Source organism: Azolla caroliniana, unplaced genomic scaffold (assembly GCF_043228905.1).
Source record: "Azolla caroliniana isolate FFs.n. ecotype wild unplaced genomic scaffold, voAzoCaro1.0.p SCAF_1, whole genome shotgun sequence".
NCBI lineage: Eukaryota > Viridiplantae > Streptophyta > Polypodiopsida > Salviniales > Salviniaceae > Azolla > Azolla caroliniana.
In genome coordinates, this window is record NW_028230436.1 from 19,062,117 (window position 1) to 19,086,402 (window position 24,286).

A 24,286-nucleotide genomic window follows, 5' to 3' on the forward strand; every position below is an offset into this window, starting at 1 on the left:
TTCTTTCTCTTTCCGGAAATGCCAGCAGTTTTTCTAGAAGTGTCCCAACTTCCCGCAATAGAAGCACGTGGGCCTCCCCCTTGACTTCGACCTCGTTCCCAATTTGTCCCGGTTTTGGGGACTCCGATATTGACCTCTTCCCCGGTTGTGGTCATCTTCCATGACCAAGGCCTTCAGATCGGTTCCGGACTCTCGATCCTTCCGGCGAGCTTCTTCATCAAGCAAGCTTGATTTTACCATTGCTAGGGACAACTGTTTTCCTTCCAGCCCGGTGTTGCCCAAACTGACAACTAGCGTCTCCCAATTATACGAGAGGGAACCGAGCAACAGCAACGCAAGTACCTCGTCGGCTAGATGTACTGATTTATGAGCCCCTAGAAAGCATTCATGTGCTCCGCTATGTTGGATTCATCCTGATACCAGAGTCTCACTAACTTCCGGAATACTGAAACTTGATTTACGGCATTTTTACTCTCCAGCATGGTACCGATTTTCTCCCAAAGCACATGTGCCTTACTTTCTTCATTAAAGTTGTTGTATAGGTTCATGTCGATGAAGCACCAGATGTATGTCGTCCTCTTCATATGCATCACCTCCCACGTCGTGGCATCGATCTTGTATGGTTTCTTGTCCCCGAACTGTACCGGCAGCCAAAGATCTTTGACCATGAGCATGTCCCTCATCTTCAACTTCCACAGTGGATAGTTGGAGCCGGTGAGCTTGAACATGCTTCTGAATGACTCTTCCATCTGTTGTTCGCTCTGATACCATATTGTGTGGAAATGATGCTCGGCCACAACCGAGTCTAAACCCTAAACCCTAAACCCTAAACCCTAAACACTCAATGGAAGAACAAAACAGAAATGGAGATTAATACACTTACACAGACAATAGAAAAGGACACAGGACGTTAACGTGGAAAATCCTAATAGAGAAACAACCACGGGAGCCCACTGACTCCAACTATCACTATAAGAAGAGAATACAATGTGAGACTCAGAGGCAAAGACCTCGAGCCCTATGTCTTCGCCAACCGGCGGTTACAACAGAAAACAAGTCCTATATCTTGCTCTCCTCTCTCTCTCAAGCTCTCTCTGTCTCTATACAACAGTAATAATGACAACAACTACCACACACAAAGCGATTGCCCTAAGTCATATTTATACTTATATGACTTTAGGGCTATTTACAAATATGTCCATGACAAGCACGCTAGAAACATATTTACAAATATGTCCCTGGGTCCGGTTCACACTGGATCCATCTAGTCCGTCTCATCCGGATCCCATCCGGAGGGACCGAATTCCTAACATTATCTAGATCGGTTATTAATTTTGATGATTGACAAGTGAATCGATATATTTTTTCTTTCTTCTAAAGTGTTTCTAATCATTATTGAGCTTGTTTTGTAAGTGTTCATGGTAATTATAGAGTTGCTTGTTTCTAATCCCTATTGCGTGAAGTCTTTATTTAAGTATCAATACTTAGTAGCATCAATATGGCCCAAACTTATTCAAGTATCAATACCAGTAGTATAAAACAAGTATCAATCTAAATAGTAAGTATTTCTTATAATTATAGTAGTAAATGTTTTTAGTAATTATAGAGTTTTTTATTTCTAATCCCTATTGTGTTAAGTCTCTATTCAACTCTGCCTATGTGCACTCAAGGAGACCATATTTCGCAAGTATCAAAACAACCCAAACTTATTACAATATACATATTAGTTTAGTCTCCCAACGTATATGAGTTAAATGGATATATATATATATATATATATATATATATATATATATATCTTAGTTTAGTACTAATATGAATGTCAAATGTTCACTAATGCATAGTAGTCTCCCAACGTTTCTCAGTAAGACAGATATAACATATGTTAGTTTAGTACTGATATGAATGTCAAATGTTCACTAATACATAGTAGTCTCCCAAAGTATCTCAGTTAGACGAATACATACATCTTAGTTTAGTACTAATATGAATGTCAAAGGTTCCCTAATACACAAATAGAGATAGTATCTTATTTGAAATCAACACAATCATGGTTGCATGAGAATTGACAATTGTCAACATTCTCATTCTCTACAATTAGAAATATATCATTTCACATTACGCTAACAACACTAGATGAGTGAACTGGACTCAATACAACATTTCACATTAGCAATTTAGATAATATTTTGGTATTACAAATAGTTCAAGTACAGACATCACTAACAATTCAGTTATAGTTCAAGTACAAACTTCTCAATAGAAAGACAATCAGGCACCATTTCACAATTTTGCCAATCTTGTAATGCGCTTGTTATTGGTGCCAATCGTCTGTGATTTTACATTCTTCTTCATCTTAAAGCCTTTAGGTATCAGCTTACTAAGTGGCACTTCATCATCAGAGGCATCAGAGACAGGGGTGGATGTACAGGCACCTTGGACCAGTGGCAAGCTTGAGAGAGTAACTGTGTTTTTTGCAACTGCAATGCTTGTACACACATCCAGAAAGGTACTGTTGATAGTCAAATTATCACTCATCTTGTTCTCCAAATGTTGTTGCTCTTGTATGTGGGCTATAGTAGTACTCATGGTTAACTCATGGCTGGTAATAGTCATCTCATTCTTAAGACCACCGTGCTCCCCTTCCTGGGTGGTCTTTATTGCCTTGTCTTGATGGATGATGCTAGTATGCTCGTTCTCAGTACAATTAGGCTCTTGTATGTGGGTTGTAGCAGTAATCATGGTGAACTCCTCCTGGCTTGTGATAGTCACCTCATTCTTAAGACCATTGTTCTCCCCTTCCTGGGTGGTCTTTATTGCCCTATCCTCATGGGTGATGCTAGTATGCTCGTCCTTAGTACAATCAGGCTCCTATATGTGGGTCATGGTAGTACTCATGGTCAACTCCTCCTGGATGGTGGTTGTTACCTCATTTTTACATATTGTTACATTGTCATACTGTACAGCCGTAGACAACCCATTTAAAGTGGTAGGGTCAGTCATCTTCTCCACGGCATCTAAGTGTTCATCAGATTTAGGGATGGTGCCAATCGCAAGTTGGGGCTTATTGTCAATAGAAGCTTTCATAATAGTATCTATAGAATGCACCAAAAGCACCACTATAATAGGGTTGTTATGATCTAAATAGTTGTTTTCTTAGAGGGCTTTTGACGGGTACCTAAGACTGTGATAAATTCGTCTTCATGATCAGGCTTTGGACTCGTATCTCCCTCTCCTAAGATCATTTCTTCATCAACTAGTAACACAAGTACCTGGCATTAGTCAATGCATTAGGTTGACAACACTCCAGACAGGTGAGAACATATATGACTCACCATTGCATTCAATTTTGCCTTTCTTGCCCTTTCCATACAACTTCCTTGCAACATTCCTCTTCTTAGTGGGCTCTTTTTTAAAGACATCAGGCATTCAACATACACACAAATGAGAAATAAGATGTGAAACCACAATTTGTGTTACCTGGATTGTTGTGATGTTGACCAGATCTTGGAGAATTTGTTTGCAGAAGCACATGTTCCACTGCTCCAATGGCCCTTCTCATACATTCATCTTATCATAAAACTCATAGATTACTATTGGTAATGAAGGTCCTTGACCCTTGGAATGTGCAGCAGATACCGAGGGTTTAGGCACACTCACAAGTTTTTCAATACCTACAATTATAGATACTTTACAATCAAAAGATTATCATTATGAAGATGTATGGCCCGAGGATGTTATTTATAAAGGTTACGGAGGGGTAGATTGCGTTGAAGCGGGTGGGCCACCCGCCGGAGCCGGATACAGAGGATACATGGTGGGAGAGACTGTAAAACTATTGAAAGAATTAAATGCTTTTTATGAGTATGACATAATTTCTACTATGTAGTAATCGTTTCTATCAACTTATTTATACTCCATCCATCTTACGAGAGTGTAGATTCTGTCACAGATAGGTAGGAATAAAGGGGGGGGGGGGGGGGGGGGGGGAATAGAAAAAGGAATTACTGGTGGATTAAAAAAAAAAGATCAAGGATTCCTCAAGAAGTTAAAAAGTTTCTCTACATAGGAGCTAGTTGTTCCATTACCTTCCTTGGCGTGGAGTTGCTTGACACTACAACATTCATTGCAAGAAACAAAAAAACCTTCAACGTTAGTACCTTGATATAAAAAATACAGTGTAGGTCACATCTTCAGTCCGTTTGAGCCTAATTGATGCACCCACCATCAAGACTTGCAGTACTAAATCATCAAGCTACACCTAGTTCCCATATTACACAACTAGTACTAATCGTGAACAATGTACTACAAGTATAGTGTGTATTACACTAGTACTGGGCAAGTTATAATATAGATTGGACTAACATCTAATCCAACAAATACATCTAAACAACTTCCTACTTTAGTACTAAAGTGGTATTTTGCCCACAAGTAATACTAATCGTGATATGTGTTCTACACACCTAATTCCCAAATTACACAAATAATACTAATCTTCAGCAATTTACTACACATCTTGTTCCCAAATTACATAACTAGTACTAATCGTGAACAATGTACTACACAGCTAATTCCCAAATTACACAAATAGTACTAATAGTGAACAGTGTACTACAAATATAGTGTGTACTACACTAGTACTGGGCAAGTTGTAATAAGATTGGACAAACAACTTATCCAACAAATACATCTAAACAACTTCCTTCTTTAGTACTAAAGTGGTATTTTGCACACAAGTAGTACTAATCGTGATGTGTTCTACACAACTAATTCCTAAATTACATGAATAATACTAATCGTTAACAGTGTACTACACACCTTGTTCTCAAATTACATAACTAGTACCAATCCTGAACAATGTATTATACACCTTGTTCCCAAATTACTCAAATAGTACTAATCGTGGAAAATATCCATACAAACCCATACTAATTATATATTAAGACTTGAAAACCCTTCTTGATTGACATTAGAGTACTACACACCTATCGGGATGTGATGAATGCACCAGTACTAACCCACATAAATAGGGTTCCACATATTAGTTGTTGGAGAGACACTAGTACTAATCCATTGTTTTCCTAATTTGAAGTATGAATTGTTGCCTACACCAGTTCTAAACCAAATGCAAATTGACATCATATAAAACAAACAATAGAATAGTAGAGCCACATACAGTACGAGTGTACTTTTAAACCCCAAGCATAGTACCATTCAGCAACAACTGTACTTTTACAGTCCATACATGTATTTTCTTTCTCAAAATGGTACTTAGCACATAACACATGATATCAGAGCGTGTGGGTTGAGAACCTCTGCTGCAGACATCTACGCTTGTGAAGGAAACCCTAACAGATCGGAAAACAGACACAAAAGGAGAAATGGACATAGGTATGGCTACGTCACTCCCGGTGGAGAAGCTCGACAGAACCAACTACGCATCTTGGTCATACCAGATGCACTAGTACCTGCTTGGGCATGGCTACTGGAGTTATGTCGACGGAGTGAACGACTCAGCACCGGAGACGACACACATGGACTTCCCAGTGTGGGAACAGGCGGCAAGCAGGGTGCTGTACTGCTTTGTGTCCAGTGTCGGTGACTAGCTGCTCAGCCATATCCGTGACGCCAAGACACCGAAGGATGCTTGGGGAAACTTGAAAAAGGTCTTCGCCGCAAGCGCCACTACCCGGAAGCTACAACTCAGACAGGAGTTGAGCAATGTTCGACAGAAGAACATGTCGGTGGCAGATTACACAGACCGGATCAAAGGGATCTGTGACTCGCTAGCCTTTATTAACGTCACCGTAGAGGAAGACGAGATGGTGCAGGTCTGTCTTGGAGGCCTGGCGTCCAAGTTCGGAGCTTTCCGGACTGCGGTTTGTACAAGGGAGAATACGCCCTCATTTTTCGACTTACAGTCAATGCTCCTTGTAGAGGAGAACCACGCCGGTGCATCTACCAGCGCATCCCCAGACAACCGGATGCTGTACACGGGAGCGGATCGGTCCCAAGGGCGTGGTGGACGAGGCAGGTCGGCACGCAATGGAGGCGGCCTGCAAGAGCAGGAACGAAGGCACAGTGAGCGTGCCGACAGCAGTTTCGGGACTTCCACAAGTAGGGGGAGTCAAGGTGGTGCTGGAGGCCGGCAAGACAAACCCACTACAGAATGTTGGTACTGTGGCAAAAAGGGCCACAAGGAAAGCGAGTGCTAGAGAAAGCGTGCCGATTTGGACAAATCCGGATCCGGCAAGACCAGTAAGGAAGGCCGGCAAAGCTCGCACTACGCAAACGGATCGGGAGGATCCAAGAACGGTAAGGGGCCAGCCTTGGTGATGAAGCACAAGGCAAACTCAATGAAGAAGACCACTTCCAAATCGGAGGAAGTGTGGTACGTTGACTCCAACGCATCGAACCACATGACGGCCACGGGGAGTGGTTCTCCTTTTTGGAGAAGCCAGATCAACCGGGAGTTGTCGAAACCGGAGACGACACTCCCCACCCGATCGTGCACGTCGGAGAAGTCCCTTTGAGCCACGTCGGACAGAGGGCAAAGCTGATGAATGTATTACATGTTCCAATGATCATGAAGAACCTGGTATCGATCGGACAGGTCGTCGACCAAGGGATGTAGGTGTGGTTTACGCACCTCGGGTGCTTCATTGAGGATGAGGGCGAAGTTATTACGCAAGGGCGCAGAGACAGGAGGATGTTTATCCTCAACACCAATGATGTCGGCACCGCACTGTTCGCCAAAGGACAAAAGGTCGAGTCGGATATCGACCTGTGGCACAAGCGCATCGGCCACATCAACTACCGGAGGCTTCAAGACCTGCAAACGTAACAAGTCGTTTTCGGTTTGCCAAAGTTTAGCGGCCGGAGAGCCCAAATTTGTGAAGCCTGCCAACTCGGGAAGCAACACCGGCTTCCATTCCCCACTGAAAGAAATCGAAGCCGTAACAAGCTCGATCTTATCCATTCGGATGTGTGGGGACCGGCACAAAATGTTAGCATTGGCGGGAGTCGATATTTCGTCTCCTTCATCGACGACTACACACGGCATACGTGGATCTACCTCATTGAGCGGAAGAGCGAAGTCTTCGAGTGTTTCCAGAGCCTCCAGAAGATGGTGGAATGGGAATCGGAAAGGAAGATCAAATGCCTACGGTCGGATGGCGGAAAAGAGTACTTTTCCGGCCAATTCAATAGTTATCTGCAACAAAAAGGAATTCGGCGAGAATTCAGCTGCAGATACACACCGCAACAAAATGGTGTGGCCGAAAGGAAGAATCGATTGCTGATTGATGCGGCTAGGGCAATGCTGGAGGAAAAGAGCATGCCCAAGTTCTACTAGGCGGAGGTGGTCCAAACGGCCGTTTACATCCAGAACCGGATTGGGGACAAGGTGTCAGCTCACGAGCTGTATTTCGGGCACAAGCCGAATTTGAGACACCTCCGGATATTCTGCAGCATAGCCTATGTACATGTGCCGGATGAGAAGCGGAGAAAGCTGGATGCAAAATCGGAAAAATGCATCCTAGTCGGCTATGCTCAAGAGCAAAAGGGGTATAAGTGTTATAACCCCCGGACGAAGCAGGTCCGAGTCAGCTGAGATGTCGAGTTTGATGAATCGGCATCGTGGTATTCCTTACCGACTCCGACTTACGATCCCGACCCGATGTCGGAGGATGGGGCTAGTGAGCCCGAACCAGCCCAGGTAGAGAAAGATGAAGCCGGGACTCAAGATGATAGTCCGGAATCGTTCCGGTTAAGCGGACCAAATGAGAGACTGGATCAGTCCAACCAGTCGGATGATGAGACGACGAGCAGTGGAGACTCTGTCGTGCTCTCCCCGCGCAAGGAACCGAGGAGACGGTTCACACGCAAAGAGAAAGAGAAGCAGAAGATGCCGGAATTCGAGACCGGCAATGATGAGTCGGATCGGTGCGTATCTGACTTCGACAAGGACATAGGCAGATCTTCGGGAAAGAAGACCGAACCGGCCAAGAAGGGTCTCATACCGGGTAACGGTGAGTTACGCCGGTCCACCCGCCAGAAGGATCCCATTAAACGGTATGGGTATAACGAGTACATGGCGCATCATTATGCGTACATGACCAAGGTTGCGGAAGTGCGTGAGCTGGAGAGCTACGCAGAAGCGGCAAAGGACGCAAATTGGCGTGCCACTATGGAGGAAGAAATGCAGGCACTGGATGCCAACGGAACTTGGGACCTGGTTGACCCTCCCCGTCACTGTAAACCGATCGGATGCAAGTGGGTGTACAAGGTAAAGTACAATGCCGATGGTACAGTTAACCGGTAAAAGGCCCGGTTAGTGGTGAAGGGATATGCGCAGACCCACAGAATCGACTACGACGAGACCTTCACTCATGTAGCGAAGATGACGACGGTTCGTGTGGTACTGGCGGTTGTTGCGGCAAGGGGGTGGCATCTTCATCAGTTGGATGTGAAGAATGCCTTCCTTCAAGGAGATCTTGAAGAAGAAGTCTTTATGACTCAGCCCCCCGGATTTCAGTCGGAGATGAACAAGTCGGCGGTATGCCGGCTGAGGAAGTCGTTGTACGGCTTGAAGCAAGCCCCCCGTGCTTGGAATGCTAAGATCACGCACCGGTTGCGAAAGATGGGGTTTGTTGCCTCTAAGTCGGACTCTTCCCTGTTCATCCGTCAAGGCTCAAACGGTCTGGTGTGTATCTTACTCTGTGTTGATGATTTAGTCATCACCGGCACAGGTCTTCCGGAAATCAACCACGTCAAGTCCCAGTTGTCGGACGCATTCGATATGAAGGACTTGGGGGACCTTCATTATTTTTTGGGGATCGAGGTGATCCGCACCCCCGACGGCATATTGCTTTCTCAACGCCATTATGTGTTGAATATGCTGTACAAGTTCGACATGACGGAATGTCGACCTGTCTCCACACCCCTGGACCGGAATCAAAAGATCCGTCCCAACTCTGGACCAGCCTGCGATGAGAAACGGTTCCGACAAATAGTCGGAAGCCTGATCTACCTGACCATCACCTGACCCGACATTAGCTATCCGGTCAGAGTGGTAAGCCAATTCATGCGACCGTCAAACACCTGCAGTGCGCGCAACGGATACTGAGGTATGTAAGCGGCACTAAGGACCGGGGGCTCTTATACCGGCAAGGTATAACCGAAGAGCTTGTCGGCTACATGGATGCCGACTGGGCTAGCGATGCAACGGATTGTCACTCAACTTCCGGCTTTATGTTTTCTCTTGGGAGTGCAGCTGTTGCGTGGAGCAACAAAAAGCAGCCAACAATGGCTCTATCCAGCACTGAGGCTGAATACCGGGGCGCAACCATTGCCACCTGCAAAGCCATTTGGCTTCGGCGACTACTACAAGACCTGCGGATCGAGGTACCGACCCCGATCCTGATCTACTGCGATAACCTCAGCAGCATGCAGCTGGCCAAGAACCCTGTGTTCCATGCTCGCACAAAGCACATAGAAGTGCATTATCACTTCGTGCGTGAGCGGGTCCTAAGCGGTGAAGTTGAACTACGGTATGTTCACACGTATTGGCAAGTTGCCAACATCTTCACCAAGCCGCTCAGGTCGGACAAGTTGCAGCACTTTACCGAAATGCTTGGTGTTCAGCATCTCGACATGCCGCACTTGAGGGGGAGGCGCAAGGGCAAAGACACTACCGAAAGGGGCAAAGGCAAAAAAACTATTGAACCCGTAGGTAAGAGAAGAACCGGTAGAGGTGGAGACAAGAAGAAAAATGAAGCCGAGTCGACGAAGGAAGTCGGCACATCCGAACAAGTTTGTGAACCGGCTGAAGAAGCCAAGGGAAGCATGGAGAAGGCCAAGACCCGGACATGGTCCGATGTGGTGAGAGGCCTGAAGCCGAAAATTGAATCGGAGGATACCGATTCGGACAAGAGCTGGAAAGAGTCGGAAACAGCCGATTCAGATCAACAGACGGATCCGGATGAGTCGGATCAACGAGAGGCCAAGGAGACACAGACGCAGCGGAAGTCGATGCCATCACGGTGGAACCGACAGATCGGCAAGCGTCGGAGTCATAACAGCGAAGGAGCTGAGATGGGCCTATTGAGCAGACATGCCGAAGGTCGAGGCGCGCAGAACCAAAGGGGTCACGACAAACGGGACCAGACCGAACAAGGAGCGCGAGCAAGGCGAAACGACGCTAGGAGAAGTCGGTTGGAAGAACCGGCTGCCACAGAGGTTGACACTACGACCCTACCTCAGGTTGAGCTTGAGGGGGAGTGTTGAGCGGCAAGCTCAACCGGAGCCGGATCGACTGAATAAGCCTGAGCCGGTAAGCAGTAAGGACCGGTGAGTTGGGGAGCCGGTATGCCGGATCCAATCCGTAACCGGAAGCCTAGTATAGGTTAGACTACTAGGCAGTTATAGTCTCGTAGTTAGTGTCAGATGCTCGTGTGAGCATTGAAGTACACCGTACTTCTAACAGTCCCGTGTGGACTTGTATAAATAGCGCTGATGAGCGCGTTGTAGATACAGAGCACAAAGTATTAATATAATCTTGGAAAATAGTGTGTTTTGCTCTCTCACTCTCTGTCTCTCCCGCGTACTCTCTCTCTCTCTCTCTCTTTGTATTGTTCTTTCTAACGCTTCCGCAAGCAATCTTTCACACAAGGTCTCTCATCTATGATCCTAATTGAGTGCCCATATTGTTCAACTCTTTCTGAATTTTGGATTGTCGATACAATCCATTCATATGTTACAATCTTTATGGAAGATAATTGCTTTTTGCTTGTATCTCAGCTTATTTAATTGCTTCCAAATCAGCAAGTAGTGCTTGTATTCTTGAGCTCATGGAAGCTATGCAACTAGCCATCATCTGTTCATCCTTTTCAGTCACTATGGCCCTTACTTTTGTAGATTGAACTTGGTGGACAGGTGTCCTAGCCGGAATATCCACATGAGAGGTTCATGATGACTTCAAGCCAATGTTGGTACTGGAGGATCCTCTATAATGTTTTGATCAGTGACGATTAAAATCTTCCCAATCTACGTCGATGCCACCCTTAACTTCACATGCAAATGCACATGCAAAAATAGTACCCACGTCATTGTTATAGATTTGATTAGTATCATAAACATGTTCATATCTTGTCTTCAATAAGTTCACATATTCCTTGTTCAACCCACTTATGTGGAATCCTCGCATTGTATCGGGATGTGGTGACCCCCAGGTTTTTATCAACCACTCTCTCAGCTCTTCATAAACTTTTGGTCATGCTCGAAGGAAATAATGCCATCCGAGAGGTGTGCCTTGAATGATGGAGTGGCACATCTTCTTCCTCTAAGTTGATGAGTTCATCACCCTTTCTCTTGTGGGTGTCTTCTTGCTTTCTTTGTAGGCGTCCTTTTTCTTTACTTCACTGGTGTCTTCACTTTCTCTTTCACCAATGTCTTCTTTATGGGTGTCCTTCTTGTCATTGTCCTGGTCTTCACTATCCTTGTTGAAAGAATATGCATCTACAAGAAGAAAACTCATCAAAATACCATCAACAACCAACAAATCATCATATTAACCAATTCAATCTAAGTTGCATGTACAAGCCTCTTCTTGGACAGAGGACAAACTCTTATCCATGTCAAACACACACAAAATCAAAACAATCGGACATGAAACATAGAGAATACGAAAACACATCAGTTGGACATGCAACACAGAGAATATGAAAAATCAAACCCTAAACCGTAAATACAACACAAAGAATACCTGGAGGTCGTAGAAGTTGCAGATGGAACGATACGAGCCAAGGTCAAGGCAGAGGTACCACACCGTGTTGATGTCTTCACCTTGGGAGCACACCAAGCCAAGGAAATCACCTATATGCAAGAGGTCATTGTTGAGGTCGTGCAGAGGAGACAAACACACATACATAGAGTTCAGGGAACGTAGGGAAACAACAAGAACAACGAGCATAGAGGGGAAACAACAATCTATGCATATACAGAGTTCAGAGAACGTAGGGAAACAACAAGAACACCGAGCATAGAGGGAACACAACAATCTTTGCATATACAGAGTTCAGAGATGGTAGGGAAACAACAAGAACAATGAGCACAGAGGGAACACAACAAGAACAACGCAGGGAAACGGAGAATCAAAGGTGGAGTGAGAGAGACCAAGAGAGAAAGAGAGAGATAGGTAATATATGCAATTGATAGAAACTTTCTGTCACTATTCGATTGGCAACTTTGAGAGAGAGAGAGAGAGAGAGACAACAGACTGACCAACTGACACGTTCAAGATCTTCTCCAGGTCTGCTTTTGTACAACTCTACCTAGGAGAATGAAGTTATAGTTAATGTATTAAATACGGCATTGGGACACTTCAATTGTGACATATAATATCCTTGTACATTCCTATTGAATTTGTTATTTGAATTCGAACCTCACTCAATGGATGATGATCCACTATTTTCTACAATAATTGTTTTATTTTCAAATTTTTATGTTTATTTTCTTCCTCGATTTAGTACTAAATTTTTTGGCCAAAAGTTGGTACACCGTAGCATTGCTTCGACCCACATATTTTAAGAAACTTTTATAAACAAGAATACTAGACAGTTTAGTAGAATTCGCACTAAGAGAAGTGTTAGGTATTGCAAAAAAGGAATTTCATGATGAAATAATTGATATTGTGCGAAGAAAGAAGCAAGTTAATGAGCAGGTAAAAGAGACAAATGTAAAGGTGGCATATGAAGTGGTGAGCAACGAGTTAGAAAATGTCATTGTCGATTCTCAACATGCATCAACCTCAATGATAAGTTCAACGAATGCAAGAAGCCACTACTCTCAAATGTTGGGCAAGAGCCTCTTACTAAGCATCATGTGAAGATTGGAGATGTTTCAAACCCTGTGATGGCACTTATTGATCATGGTTTAGAAATAAATATAATGAGTGTTGATTTTTACAAGAAAGGTAGATGGCCAATTGATAGTCAGCATGGTTGGCGAGTAAAAGCAGCCACATCAGCCACCGAAGACTTATTTGGTGCATGCCCAAATGTAAAGTTTACTATTGGTGATATAGAGGTAAATCAACATTTCTTTGTGCAAGAAGGATCTACCTATCCTATTGTCCTAGGGCAACCATACATTACAATAGTGCCAATGGGGACCAAAGTCCTTGATAATGGTTGTCTATGTAAAACTTTGAAATTTTGTTTTTTGAAATTTTTGGGTAATCGTAGTTTTTTTTTTGTTTATAAAAAAATGATCACTTTGGAAGTTTCGGCGGAGTTAGGTACATGTACCCCGGTTAGGTTTAGGCACCCGAGTTAGGTGAATGTACTCAGGTTAGGTGTGAGAGCCGGGTTAGATGTGATAGATCCGATGGTGAGAGCCGAGTTAGATGTGACAGTGGGTTGGGTTTCAAGGAATGCACGCGTTTTTTGTGGATAGAGATCCAACGGTGCAGCACATGGCACACACGCCCATCCCATTTGAACCGTCTGTGACCCCACCATTTCATTTCGTCACCGAGCCTATAATTATGATTTGGTTGCAAAATAGAAACGTGCCATACATACAAATACAAATACAAATACAATAGAAATACAATAGAAATACAATAGAAATACATACATACATACATAATATATAGATAGATAGATAGATAGATAGATAGACAGAGAGAGATATATAGGTAACATCACATCCAGAAGAAGAAGAAGAAGAAGAAGGAGGAGGAGAAGGCGAAGTCTAAGGCAGGGGAGGAAGTGGCTATGGTGGCTCTGTATTCCTCCTCCTACCTTTCATCGTGGACCGTTCGCCATTCTTCACGTTTGCCTCCATTTTCTTCTCCTCCTCCTCCCTCTTCGCTCTGTGGTTCTTCCTGCAAGCCTTCTATGATTCTTCTTCTTCTTCTTCGCGCCCAGCTTTCCTCACAAGATGACCCACAAAGAGCAGATCACATTACAAATCCTTCATTGCTCAATAACAACAATAACAACAACCACCACAAAAAACCTCCTCTCCTTCCCTCGGTATGTCTCTTCACTTTCTATACATGGGATGGGCTTTAGGGCATTATCAGACCAATGCTAAACCATCCATTCGTGTGTCTATTTTAACTTTCAATAGACTTTACAAGGGTTCAATGTGGATGTATCATGCATATCAGTATCTCTGATGCCTGTACTACGGAAAGAAAAATTGGAGAGTCAAACCTTAGCCCCCTACAGAGCTAAACCATCTCAAGTTAAAACAAATTTGGTCTTTAATTAGAATTTGTGTTTGTGAAGCAAACGCTTCACGACACCAGAGCGAGTACCTACCGCTATGCTATACTTAACTCGGTAGTAGACAAGGAGACATGTATCTCAATGGTAGAGTTTGAACCTGCTTGTACTGTTCTGAGGCCTACTTTGAAAAACCAAACAACAGAATGTTGACGACGACAACCCTAAAGAAGCCACTACTGACTTTCTCTCTTACCAAATGTATGTTGGATTCTGTTGCTGAAGACGCACACAACAGGCAGTAGAAATCTACAGAAAATAGGAGTCTAGTATGTATATTTTTCAAAAAAGAAGGGCAACCTTAGTGACTTAACAACCGTAAGTGTTATACTTTTCCGAGGCTAGGGTAAAAAAAAAAACTCCTAACTATCTTAACTGTGTTCAGACTCTATCATTGAGATACATGTGTGTTCATGTCATGCATCACTATCATAATATATATATATATCAACATTGCCCTCAAAAAGGTGTCACGTTCCCAATGCTGTGTGTACTAGGGTTGATAATGGACACATAGAGTGTGGTAAGTATGTAGCTGCTACACGAGAAGCTTAGGAAGGAAAAGGCCATTGGAAAGAGGTGGAATGGATAGTTAATTCAATTTCAATGCTTGCAAGTGATGGACAAAGAGAGACTAGAGCGCCTGAACATTAGCTAAGACAACCTAGTTAACGAGAATGATTTTTTGTGTTGTTAGAGACAACAAGGTGGATTTGGAGTGATGATATATGTGTGTGATCATTCATTGGATAATAAATATAACGACTTAAAATCTTGTATTTTCAGGTATTCTAGGAGTTCAATAGTTTGTTTGAAATTACATATACTTTCGAGGTTGTAACATTTTTGTTGCTGTCCATACTGGTTGCATCAACTAAATTTGAAGTGCTATTTTGTGAATAGAATCCTTTTCCCCTTTCATTCAATGATATCATATGTACAAATATTATCTTCCTTATTGATGAGAGAATTATCAAAAGCATGGTGTTCATGTGCTAACCTTGCACATTATACCTCATCATTATCTTCGTCTAGTGAATGATCTTCCATGAGTGATAATTAATGCATTTAAGATCTCAACTTTCCTTGAAGTGGTTCCTTAAGTTTGGTATCTTTACAGTTTTTGATCCCACTTTGAGTCAGTAATAGAAGGAATATAAGAGTTAAAAGGTCATTTGATAGATTGAAGAGGAATATAACGGTGGTTAAGGAAGTAGTTGAGAATTTGAAAATATCCCTTTGGATGTTGAAGTATCAAATGTGTTGACATGTGTAGTTAGAGTTTTGTGATAGGGTCCTCTTCAAATTACAATGTAAGTTTATAAAGAAAGGCAAGACCATTTTCATCCTCATCACATTCAATGAATGATGAATGGGGTGTGGTAAGGACATCAACAGAATGAATAAAGCTAGGGGTATTTCATAACTCATTAATTGTGCAACTACTCCCAGATCATGTGGGAAAAAGTATTTGTTATTTGAACCATATCCGGCCAGAAGACCTAGGGTTACAATGCTTGGATATCAATGTAAAGAGAAATACCTATATTCAGATTAGATGTATAATCTTGACTAATACAATTTTTGTTAGTATGTAGAAAAATTCCATGTGCATTAGAGACCTGACTGTAGGATATGGAGATCTTTTTGAACTGTCAGCCTCAAACAGGTCTTGCTATTGTGTTGGAACATGCATGTAAATAGTGGAACCAAAGATTTTGAAATAGCCAATGGAAGGATGAAAACCCATACTAAGTTTTGAATGGTGTTTTATTTGTAGAGCATTTGCAATTCAATACTTGAGAGTTATCAATCTAGCATGCAAATTCCATTGTAGCTCAAATTTTCTTTCTTCTGCAGCCCATTTCCTGATTATATGGTGGAGAAACTGGATACTTAGAACATAAGTTATTGTTCTAATTTGTGGAAATATATATTCATCTCTATGATTACACCTGAGCGTCTTAAGTTTTGTAGCTACTGTGCTGCTTTTCGACGGTAGAATAAAAATGTTCAAAGCATTAAATACGTGATTTGAATTTAGAAAAGCCAAAGATATCTTAAAAAATCGATGAAGCACTGGGCTCTTACAGTGTGTGTGGGGTTGTTGGTTATATATATATATATATATATATATATATATATATATATATATATATATATATAGAGGCCATGAGCACTCCATTTGTATACATATTTATAAATCCCCTTCCACATTATTGTGCAGTTGAGTTTCTAGGATACATTTGGGCCACTTGGTCAAGTGCCCTGAAATCACATTCTAATATTACAGTATATATTATTGGAGGGCCTCCTTTGTTGTCTCTGAACCTGAAGTCATTCTCTCTCTCTCTCTCTCTCTCTCTCTCTCTCTCGTGGCTCTTGCTCCAATCCCATCATAACTAATAGGACTTGGTCTCCCCTTTCATATTTATCAATCATCTAAGAAATGTGTTTTGAGTTTGGCCATTGCTGCTGTAGTTATGATGGATAGTGGTTGGTGCTAAGTGGTATATCGTTTATTTGAACTTTGAAGGACAATCTCTTTTCTTTGTAACCAGGAGGATGTCCATTATTTGATCAAGGTCTCTTTGGGTAGTATTGCTGGTGCTGCACTTATCAAGTATGGTACCTTACTTCTACCTGACATTACAAGACCTAATGTTTTCGAGGCTTTTGCAATAGTTGGCCTCCCTGTTGTTGTAGCTACGGTTTTATTAACAATTTCTAGCCTTCAAGGAAAGGGGAGGTAATGAACTTTATGTTTTATGAATGTCATTTTTTGGCTCATTGTCTACATATTTTGGAAAATATATATGTTATACATGTATATAATATATTTGTGTTTATATGTATGTATATATGATGTATGTGTATATACATGTATATAATATATTTGTGTATATGATATACTGTCACTTATCTATTAACTTCTGTCTTTCCCAGTATGCATGATGGGCTTACAATGTTTGTCGAAAGTAGAGTTGCAAGTAAAATGTGAATAATACCATGAGTCATTAGTTAATAATGTCTAGTTTGTTTCCAAAACTAATGCTATGGCTTGTCTACTTTTCTGAAGGAAATCTGAATAATTTGTAGGTTCTTATAAAAACAGCCCTTCGTCGATATATTGAGATATGGAAAAGAAAAGTTGAAATGTCTTTACACTCATTTGGTCCTAGTTTTAAAATATCCTATTGTACTATATGAAGCTAAAAAATAACTTGAATTTGTAAGGCCATTATATTCCAAAATTTCCATTCACATATTTCAAGTAGCAATCATGTGACAAGTCAGTCAATCCTATAAAAACAATGAGCTCTCTACATTGGCAAGTTTACGCTTGAAAATTGTTATTTCTCAACACTGGACAAGTTTGTTGTGGTTATGGCCAACAACTTTTACTCATAACATTGAGAATGATGAGTAGTGGATGCATGCCCTTAATTGTGAGAAATGTGAGTTTAAGTGCATCTTATTGGAATTCTTTAGCTATGTAGTGTATCTTCACGATATCATAAAATGGACAAGGTCACTAGGATTCAAGCGTGGGATGCTCCAACACAATTCAAGGATGTTGAATCGTTACTACAGTTTAGATATATATCGTTGGTTCATATAGGATTTCTCAACACTTAGAGAACATTTAATAGCTCTTATTTGCAAGATAACCCTTCTAGCTAGATTCATAGACCCTAGCAAGCATCTCTCAACGTTTGCTCAACCCTTGATAGCTCTTATCCTCAAGATTAACCTTTTTGGCTACAGTCTAGAAGCCTCATCAAGTATTCGAAGAGCACCTTCATCTTGGTCCTATCCTCCATCTTGGTTTGAAAAAGCCTAAAACAGTATTCTTTTTGTCCCCATTTTATGATCACTATTTCTTGCAACTTGTTGTATTTGAGAAGTTTACACCTCTTGAGATTAGTTATCTAGTGTATATCAAGTAGCTAGGCATCTTCATTCGAAATCAATAATGAAAGATATCTTCATGGACATAATCATTGATTGATAAATTAGCCATGGAGGTTAAGGAAAGTTTGACAAAACCTAGTAAAAAAATGAAATGTGATGAAATGCGAATCCTATCAAAGAATCTTGATCTGCCATAAGAAGTCTTTCCTGATAAACCCAGTTAGTTGATCAGCAACTTTTAGTATTATTGCTGCCGTTCAGCCTACAACATGATAATTTAAAACTTTTGGGTCACAGAAACCATTGATCAAGCAATATTGAACTTTGTTGTAGTTTGGACGAAGGAAGAGGCTAGAAACTCTTAAGGAAAAAGAGAAGATAAATTCTGAAATCATACTAGAATATTTGATCAAAGCTATAAAAAATTTACAGGTTAAAAGTTGCTAGTCTAGAGAGTGGTAGGAATATAGTAAGACAAAAAACTTGGGAAGGGCAAACCAAGACCTTTATTTGTGAAGTGTTATGATGCAATAACATTGAGCACTAGAGAGAAGGATTGTCAAGGCCATATAGAACTCCTAGATAGAAATTAGATCTTCTACGAAGATGGGAAGATTCACCTAGCAATCAACAATGGTTCAGTTTGAGTAGAATATAAGCACAAACAATGCAATTTAACATTGTCATGGTTTATATGGTTTTGTTCAATTGGGTTAACGTTGGATGTTTACAATTACTTTGATTTGGCTTGGGGATTCAATGGTTTGGTTTGAGCCTTTATTTGCTTAAACAGTGTCAGTTGAAATGTTTTGGCTTAAATGCTTCCATGGTTCGATTTGGTTTAAGTTTCAAAATTTTTTAATGGTTTGGTTTGAAACAATCGAGTTTGAGATTCCCAAACCAAATCATTACCAATTTTTAGATCAGCTTGATTGAGACACATTGGCATATACAATTGAATTTTGGGAAATGTGGATTGTCTGTGAAATTTGTGAAATTTTGGGAAAGGATTTGTGCGGATTTGAGGAGTTAGGATGGAGGTCATTTGGTACAATTTCTTGCAATCCGTCGTCGTGAAGTAGGAAAGGCTTCACATTAAAAATCCACAATAAGATAAATACATAATTAAAATAAAATGAATCTTGATAGTGTTTAGGCCATATTTGTAATATAGATAGAGGTCATATTAATAAAGTATTGTGATAATAATATATTATATGAAAAGGCAAATGGATTACATGGGTGAGAGCACCTTATGGGTCTCAAAGCTTACCATTTAGCCAACATTCATGACATGTATATGTGTTATTTCATTTGAACTAACATTGTATAGTCTAAAGCATGTAATGTACTACATGTGCACCATATAATACACATGCAAGAGCTTCTTTACATGTGCACGGCATGGCCTACATGCAAAACCATCCCTTTACTATAAAAGGGAAGGGAGTATTGTCACTAGGGAGAGGGAAAAGAATTATATTATAAGATATATCATAAAGGAGAGAATATGAAGATTATAAACAATTTTAAAGATACAAGAGAAAAATTGGCTTGGTCGTTGTGGGGTTCAACTCGCAACGGAAAGGGCGAAGGTAGAAAGATAGAAGGGGAGATTGTGGTCTACCTTCAAGAAAGAGAAGACCAGTAACCTTGTTACATATTTGTAATATACATAGAGGTCATATTAATAAAGCACTATGATAATAATATATTATATGGAAAGGTGAATGGAGCAGAAAAATGTATTACATTGGCGAGAGAGGACTTGGACTGACAGTCTCCAACCTTATGGGCCTCAAAGCTTACCATTTAGCCAACAATCATGATACGCATGTGTATGCCATTTGAACTAAAATTGTATAATCTAAACCATGCACTACATGTGCACCATATAACACACATGCAAGAGCCTCCCTACAACATGTGCGCCACATGGCCCACATGCAAAACCATCCCTTTATTATAGAAGGAGAAGGGAGTATTGTCACAAGGGAGATGAAAAAGAATTATATTATAAGACATATCGTAAGGGAGAGAAGGAGAGAAGAGGAAGATTGTAAGCAATTTTGAAGATATAAGAGAAGAACTAGTTTGGCGGTTGTGGGGCTCAACTTGCAACAAACAGGATAAAGGTTCTAGTCTTATTCTCATAGAAAGATAGAAGGGAAGATTGTGGTCTACTTTCAAGAAAGAGAAGAGTAGTTACCTTGTGAGGCGAAGTGTAAAGGTTGAACGACGCTCGCAACCGTTTTGTACCTCTTTCATAGATAATTATTGTAAAGAATCGAGCTTGATTCTATGCAGCGGGATAGATTAAGGATTTGTGTTATGTGTGTGTGTGTGCGTGTGTGTAAAGAGGAGAGGAAAGGAGAAAAACACAAGATAGATAGGAAAAATGAAATACTCAAGAAGATGTATGTATTAGGAAGTGGAGAACAACTACAACAATATGAATATTAGAAAGGAGATAAACCGACACATTACAAAGTAGGAGGGTGCTTTATATAAGTTCACTCTCTCTCTACACTAATTCTCTCACTAAAACACCCACACTCTCTGTAGAACCTTGGGGAATGTGGAAACTTATTAGTTATGGGGAAAATATGGAACTCATTAGTTATGTGTCATTCTATGACACATAGTTAAAATGTAGAAGGTAGTGACGACCTTTGACCTTTGAGTTCACACACTAGACTAAGTTGAGCTTGATTCTCAACACATTGTTGGAGTCTAAGACCGTCAATGCGGAAACAAGAACATCTATGCTTAGAAGATCACCGAGTTAGCAAGTTAAGGCAAAATCCAAGAGACAGAGTGAGAGAGAGGAGAGACGGTGAATGGCACACAATATGTAAATATATTATTCGAACTCAGAGTTACAATAGAATGGAGGCAAAAACCTTATGAGCTAGGTTACAAATCTCGTTATATACTAATGAGCTTGGGCAATTGCCCTTTGACATATTTACATTATTGTCTGAAACCTAGTCTGTCCAAGGGACAATGTGAATATGGCCATTATATATTCGTATTCGACACTCCCCCGTAATGGGTGTATACAACAAAAAATCAAATCTGTAAGAGAATAAACAAAAAATTTGGAGCTATAGCATGGCTGAGAGGCATTCAGTTGGTAGTTGGTAATTTGTCTACCTAGGATGTGGTGAATGTTGAGATATCTAAGGGTGGGCTTGCTTGTTGAGAAGATGTGGAGGTAGGAATTGACCTATTGGGGGTAGGCGCTATGTTTGTCATTGGGGCTTGGCATCACCATTTGGAAAGAAGTTTGGTCATAGGCTTTGGGTTGTTATCCACGTGGTTTTTGATGGGGAACAATCCCCTCACTTGCAAGAGGCATTGAAGAATGATGATGAACACGTTGAAGTGGTGCTATACGAAGAAGATACCGTTGAATGAAGTGAATAACTCGTCAATTGCACGCTCGCTTATCCTGGTTAATGAGATTGATGACTATTCACAACCTCTCCATGCTAAGACTAAAAATCTTGTCTTTGAAGTCACCAAGGATAAGGATAAGGAGAAACAGGAAGAAGATGGGATATAACTGATGAGGTATAGACACGTAAGAGTGTAACACGCGTCACGTTTTATGCTCAATTATAATGAAAAAAAAAAACACAAGAAACACACACAATGACACAACAAAGACAACACAAGATTTAACGTGGAAAAACCCTCAATGAGGGAAACAACCACGGGACAAAAGTCCAAAACCAATCCACTATCACCAAAGAGATACAACACAAGTACAAATTCTACTTCTAGATATACTAGAAATAAGTAGAGATATGTAGCATAGTACTACCGACAAAGATGGTACAATAATACAAAGGGATAAGATTATCTCTCAAGCATATAAGAGAAAAGAAGAGAGAAGAAAACCCGGATAAGAACATCCACAAGTCGAAGTAGTAGCCGTGTAGATCTCACATTGAGTAGCGGAGATGGAAAGGAGATTGGAAATAGATGAGTTGAGCACCAACCTTCACCAAGCTTCTCCAAGCTTCACCAAGCTTCACCAAGCTTCACCAAGCTTCACCAAGCTTCACTAAGCTTCACTATGCTTCTCTATGCTTCACTATACTTCACACTCATCCTTTGTTCTCACCTCTTCCCATGTATATATCTCCTTTCCTCCCTCTCTTCTCTTTGTCTCTCTCAAAACAAAAACGATCGTTTTGTTTTGTTTTCCTCTTTATTATTATTATTATTATTATTCTTTTCTTTCTTTACTCACTAAAAATGTAACTTACATTTACCCTTTTAAAGAAATAAAGTAAGGGTAATAATTACTAAAGAAACAAAACTTTTGTTTTGTTTTATATTACTATCTAATAATAATAATAAATATTATTAAAAAAGAAAAGACAAAATAGTGATCGGATACATTAACAATCTCCCCCTCTGGTGTCGCGAAAATACGACGAGGATACGTGAACGTTGAGGCAAGACCCCTCGGGGCCTTTGACTAGAGGATATCAAATTCGTGTATTTATGTACTAAGAATTAACCGAAATGAGAAAGATTAACAAATTTCATTAACAAGTAGAAAGAAAGATTGCAATTAATCGCAAGATTGGGATTACAAAAAGTTTGCTAATGGAGATGGCTAGAGTAATAGATTAGAGAAAATTAAGATATGAATTCTATAGAAAATTAGGGTTTTTGGTTTTGATAAGAGATTATGGTTTTATGAGTTGAATAGCTTCTGTATGAAATCTTAGGGTTATGAGTAAGATATGGCTTTCATAAGGAAATTAGGGTTTACTTGAGAGATATGGCTTCGATAAGATAGGGGAGCTTCGAAAGGAAAGGAAAAAAATTAAGATAATATGGAGAGAGCCTGAGTGTAGGAAAAAAAATGGAATTTTATATGGAGTTCTCCCTTGATCATCTGCATGTCCACTTTTTGTTGCATGGCCTCTACTTTTAGTTGCTTAACTTTTTCTTAGAGTTGCATCTATTTTTAGTTGCATGGCTTTTTCGTTTAGTTGCATGTGACTGTCCACATGACCTTTACTTTTTGCATGCACTCCAACTTTAGTTACTTGCGTCCACATGGCCTTTACTTTAGTTCTCTTCACTTTTAGTTTAGTTTGTTGCATGATCCAATCTTCCATCCGTCCGTGTCCAACCTCGTTCGGTAGCCGGTTCCGCCCGATCGTCGAATCCCTCGTCGTCTGGTTCCCATTTTGCTTGCCGGTCGGTTCCGGTTCCAGTTTGCTTGTCGGTTGTAGTTCCGGTTTTGCTTACCGACCGATTTCCGGTTTCCGGTTTTGCTTACCGACCGGTTCCGATTCCGGTTTGCTTGCCGGTTCCGGTTCCAGTTTTGCTTGTCGACCGGTTTTGATTTTACTTACCGATTGGTTTTCGGTTTGCATACTGGTTCCGGTTCCGGTTTTCCTTGCCGGTTCCGATTTTGCTTACCAGCCTGTTTTCGGTTTGCATACCGGTCGGTTTCCGGATTTGCTTACCGGACCGGTTTTCGGATTTGCTTATCAGCCAGTTTCCGGTTTTTGGGAATTTGTCGACCATCATCCATCAAGACAAAGTGGCCAAAGTGCTCTTAACACAAATGAAAAATGAGGGAGCTCAAGGTGCATATATAGCCAGGGCCTTAACTTTCCTATCTATGTGGGATAGTTCTAATTTCCCTATCTTCTCAAACTTTATTTTCACATAACTTGATATGTATTTCTCCATTTTGTATATAGTAAAATACATTTTGAAGCTCTTGAGTATATCCATCTTTCTATAGTAAGCTACTAATCTAATCTATAATAATTATTTCATTATTTTTTACATAGTGTGTGAAGATTCACACGACACCAATCACACAAGGAGAGAATTGCTTGTGTATCAATTTATCTCCATTCCGGCAAGCTTGGCACATAGCTCAAGCTTCTCCCTTGGAACCACCTTTGTTAGCATGGCAGCAACGTTGTCATCAGTATGAACTTTATCTAATTGCAACGTTTGCTCCTCAATCGCCAATCGTAACCAATGATACCTTACATCGATGTGTTTTGTTCGTGAGTGATACATTGAGTTCT

At 40.8% G+C, this 24,286-nt stretch overlaps 1 protein-coding gene and 1 long non-coding RNA gene across 2 annotated transcripts; both read left to right on the plus strand.

Moving 5' to 3' along the window:
* Positions 1 to 13,710: 13,710 nt before the first annotated feature.
* On the plus strand, positions 13,711 to 17,084 carry LOC147869124 (homoserine O-acetyltransferase). Its single transcript, XM_087336502.1, has 2 exons — positions 13,711 to 14,039; positions 16,856 to 17,084. Exons 1-2 carry the CDS (start codon positions 13,779 to 13,781, stop codon positions 17,045 to 17,047), a joined length of 453 nt encoding a protein of 150 aa, XP_087192628.1. The 5' UTR covers positions 13,711 to 13,778; the 3' UTR covers positions 17,048 to 17,084.
* On the plus strand, positions 15,162 to 16,130 carry LOC147869125 (uncharacterized). The gene is made up of 2 exons (XR_015531668.1): positions 15,162 to 15,751; positions 15,792 to 16,130. It is a non-coding gene; the product is annotated as an uncharacterized LOC147869125 (long non-coding RNA).
* Positions 17,085 to 24,286: the final 7,202 nt, after the last annotated feature.

Bases quoted from the DNA above. Each gene is read 5' to 3' on its own strand.
- LOC147869124 (XM_087336502.1), top strand. From the start codon at position 13,779: ATGGTGGCTCTGTATTCCTCCTCCTACCTTTCATCGTGGACCGTTCGC. The intron at 14,040-16,855 runs GTATGTCTCTTC...CTTTGTAACCAG, and splicing joins AACCTCCTCTCCTTCCCTCG to GAGGATGTCCATTATTTGAT.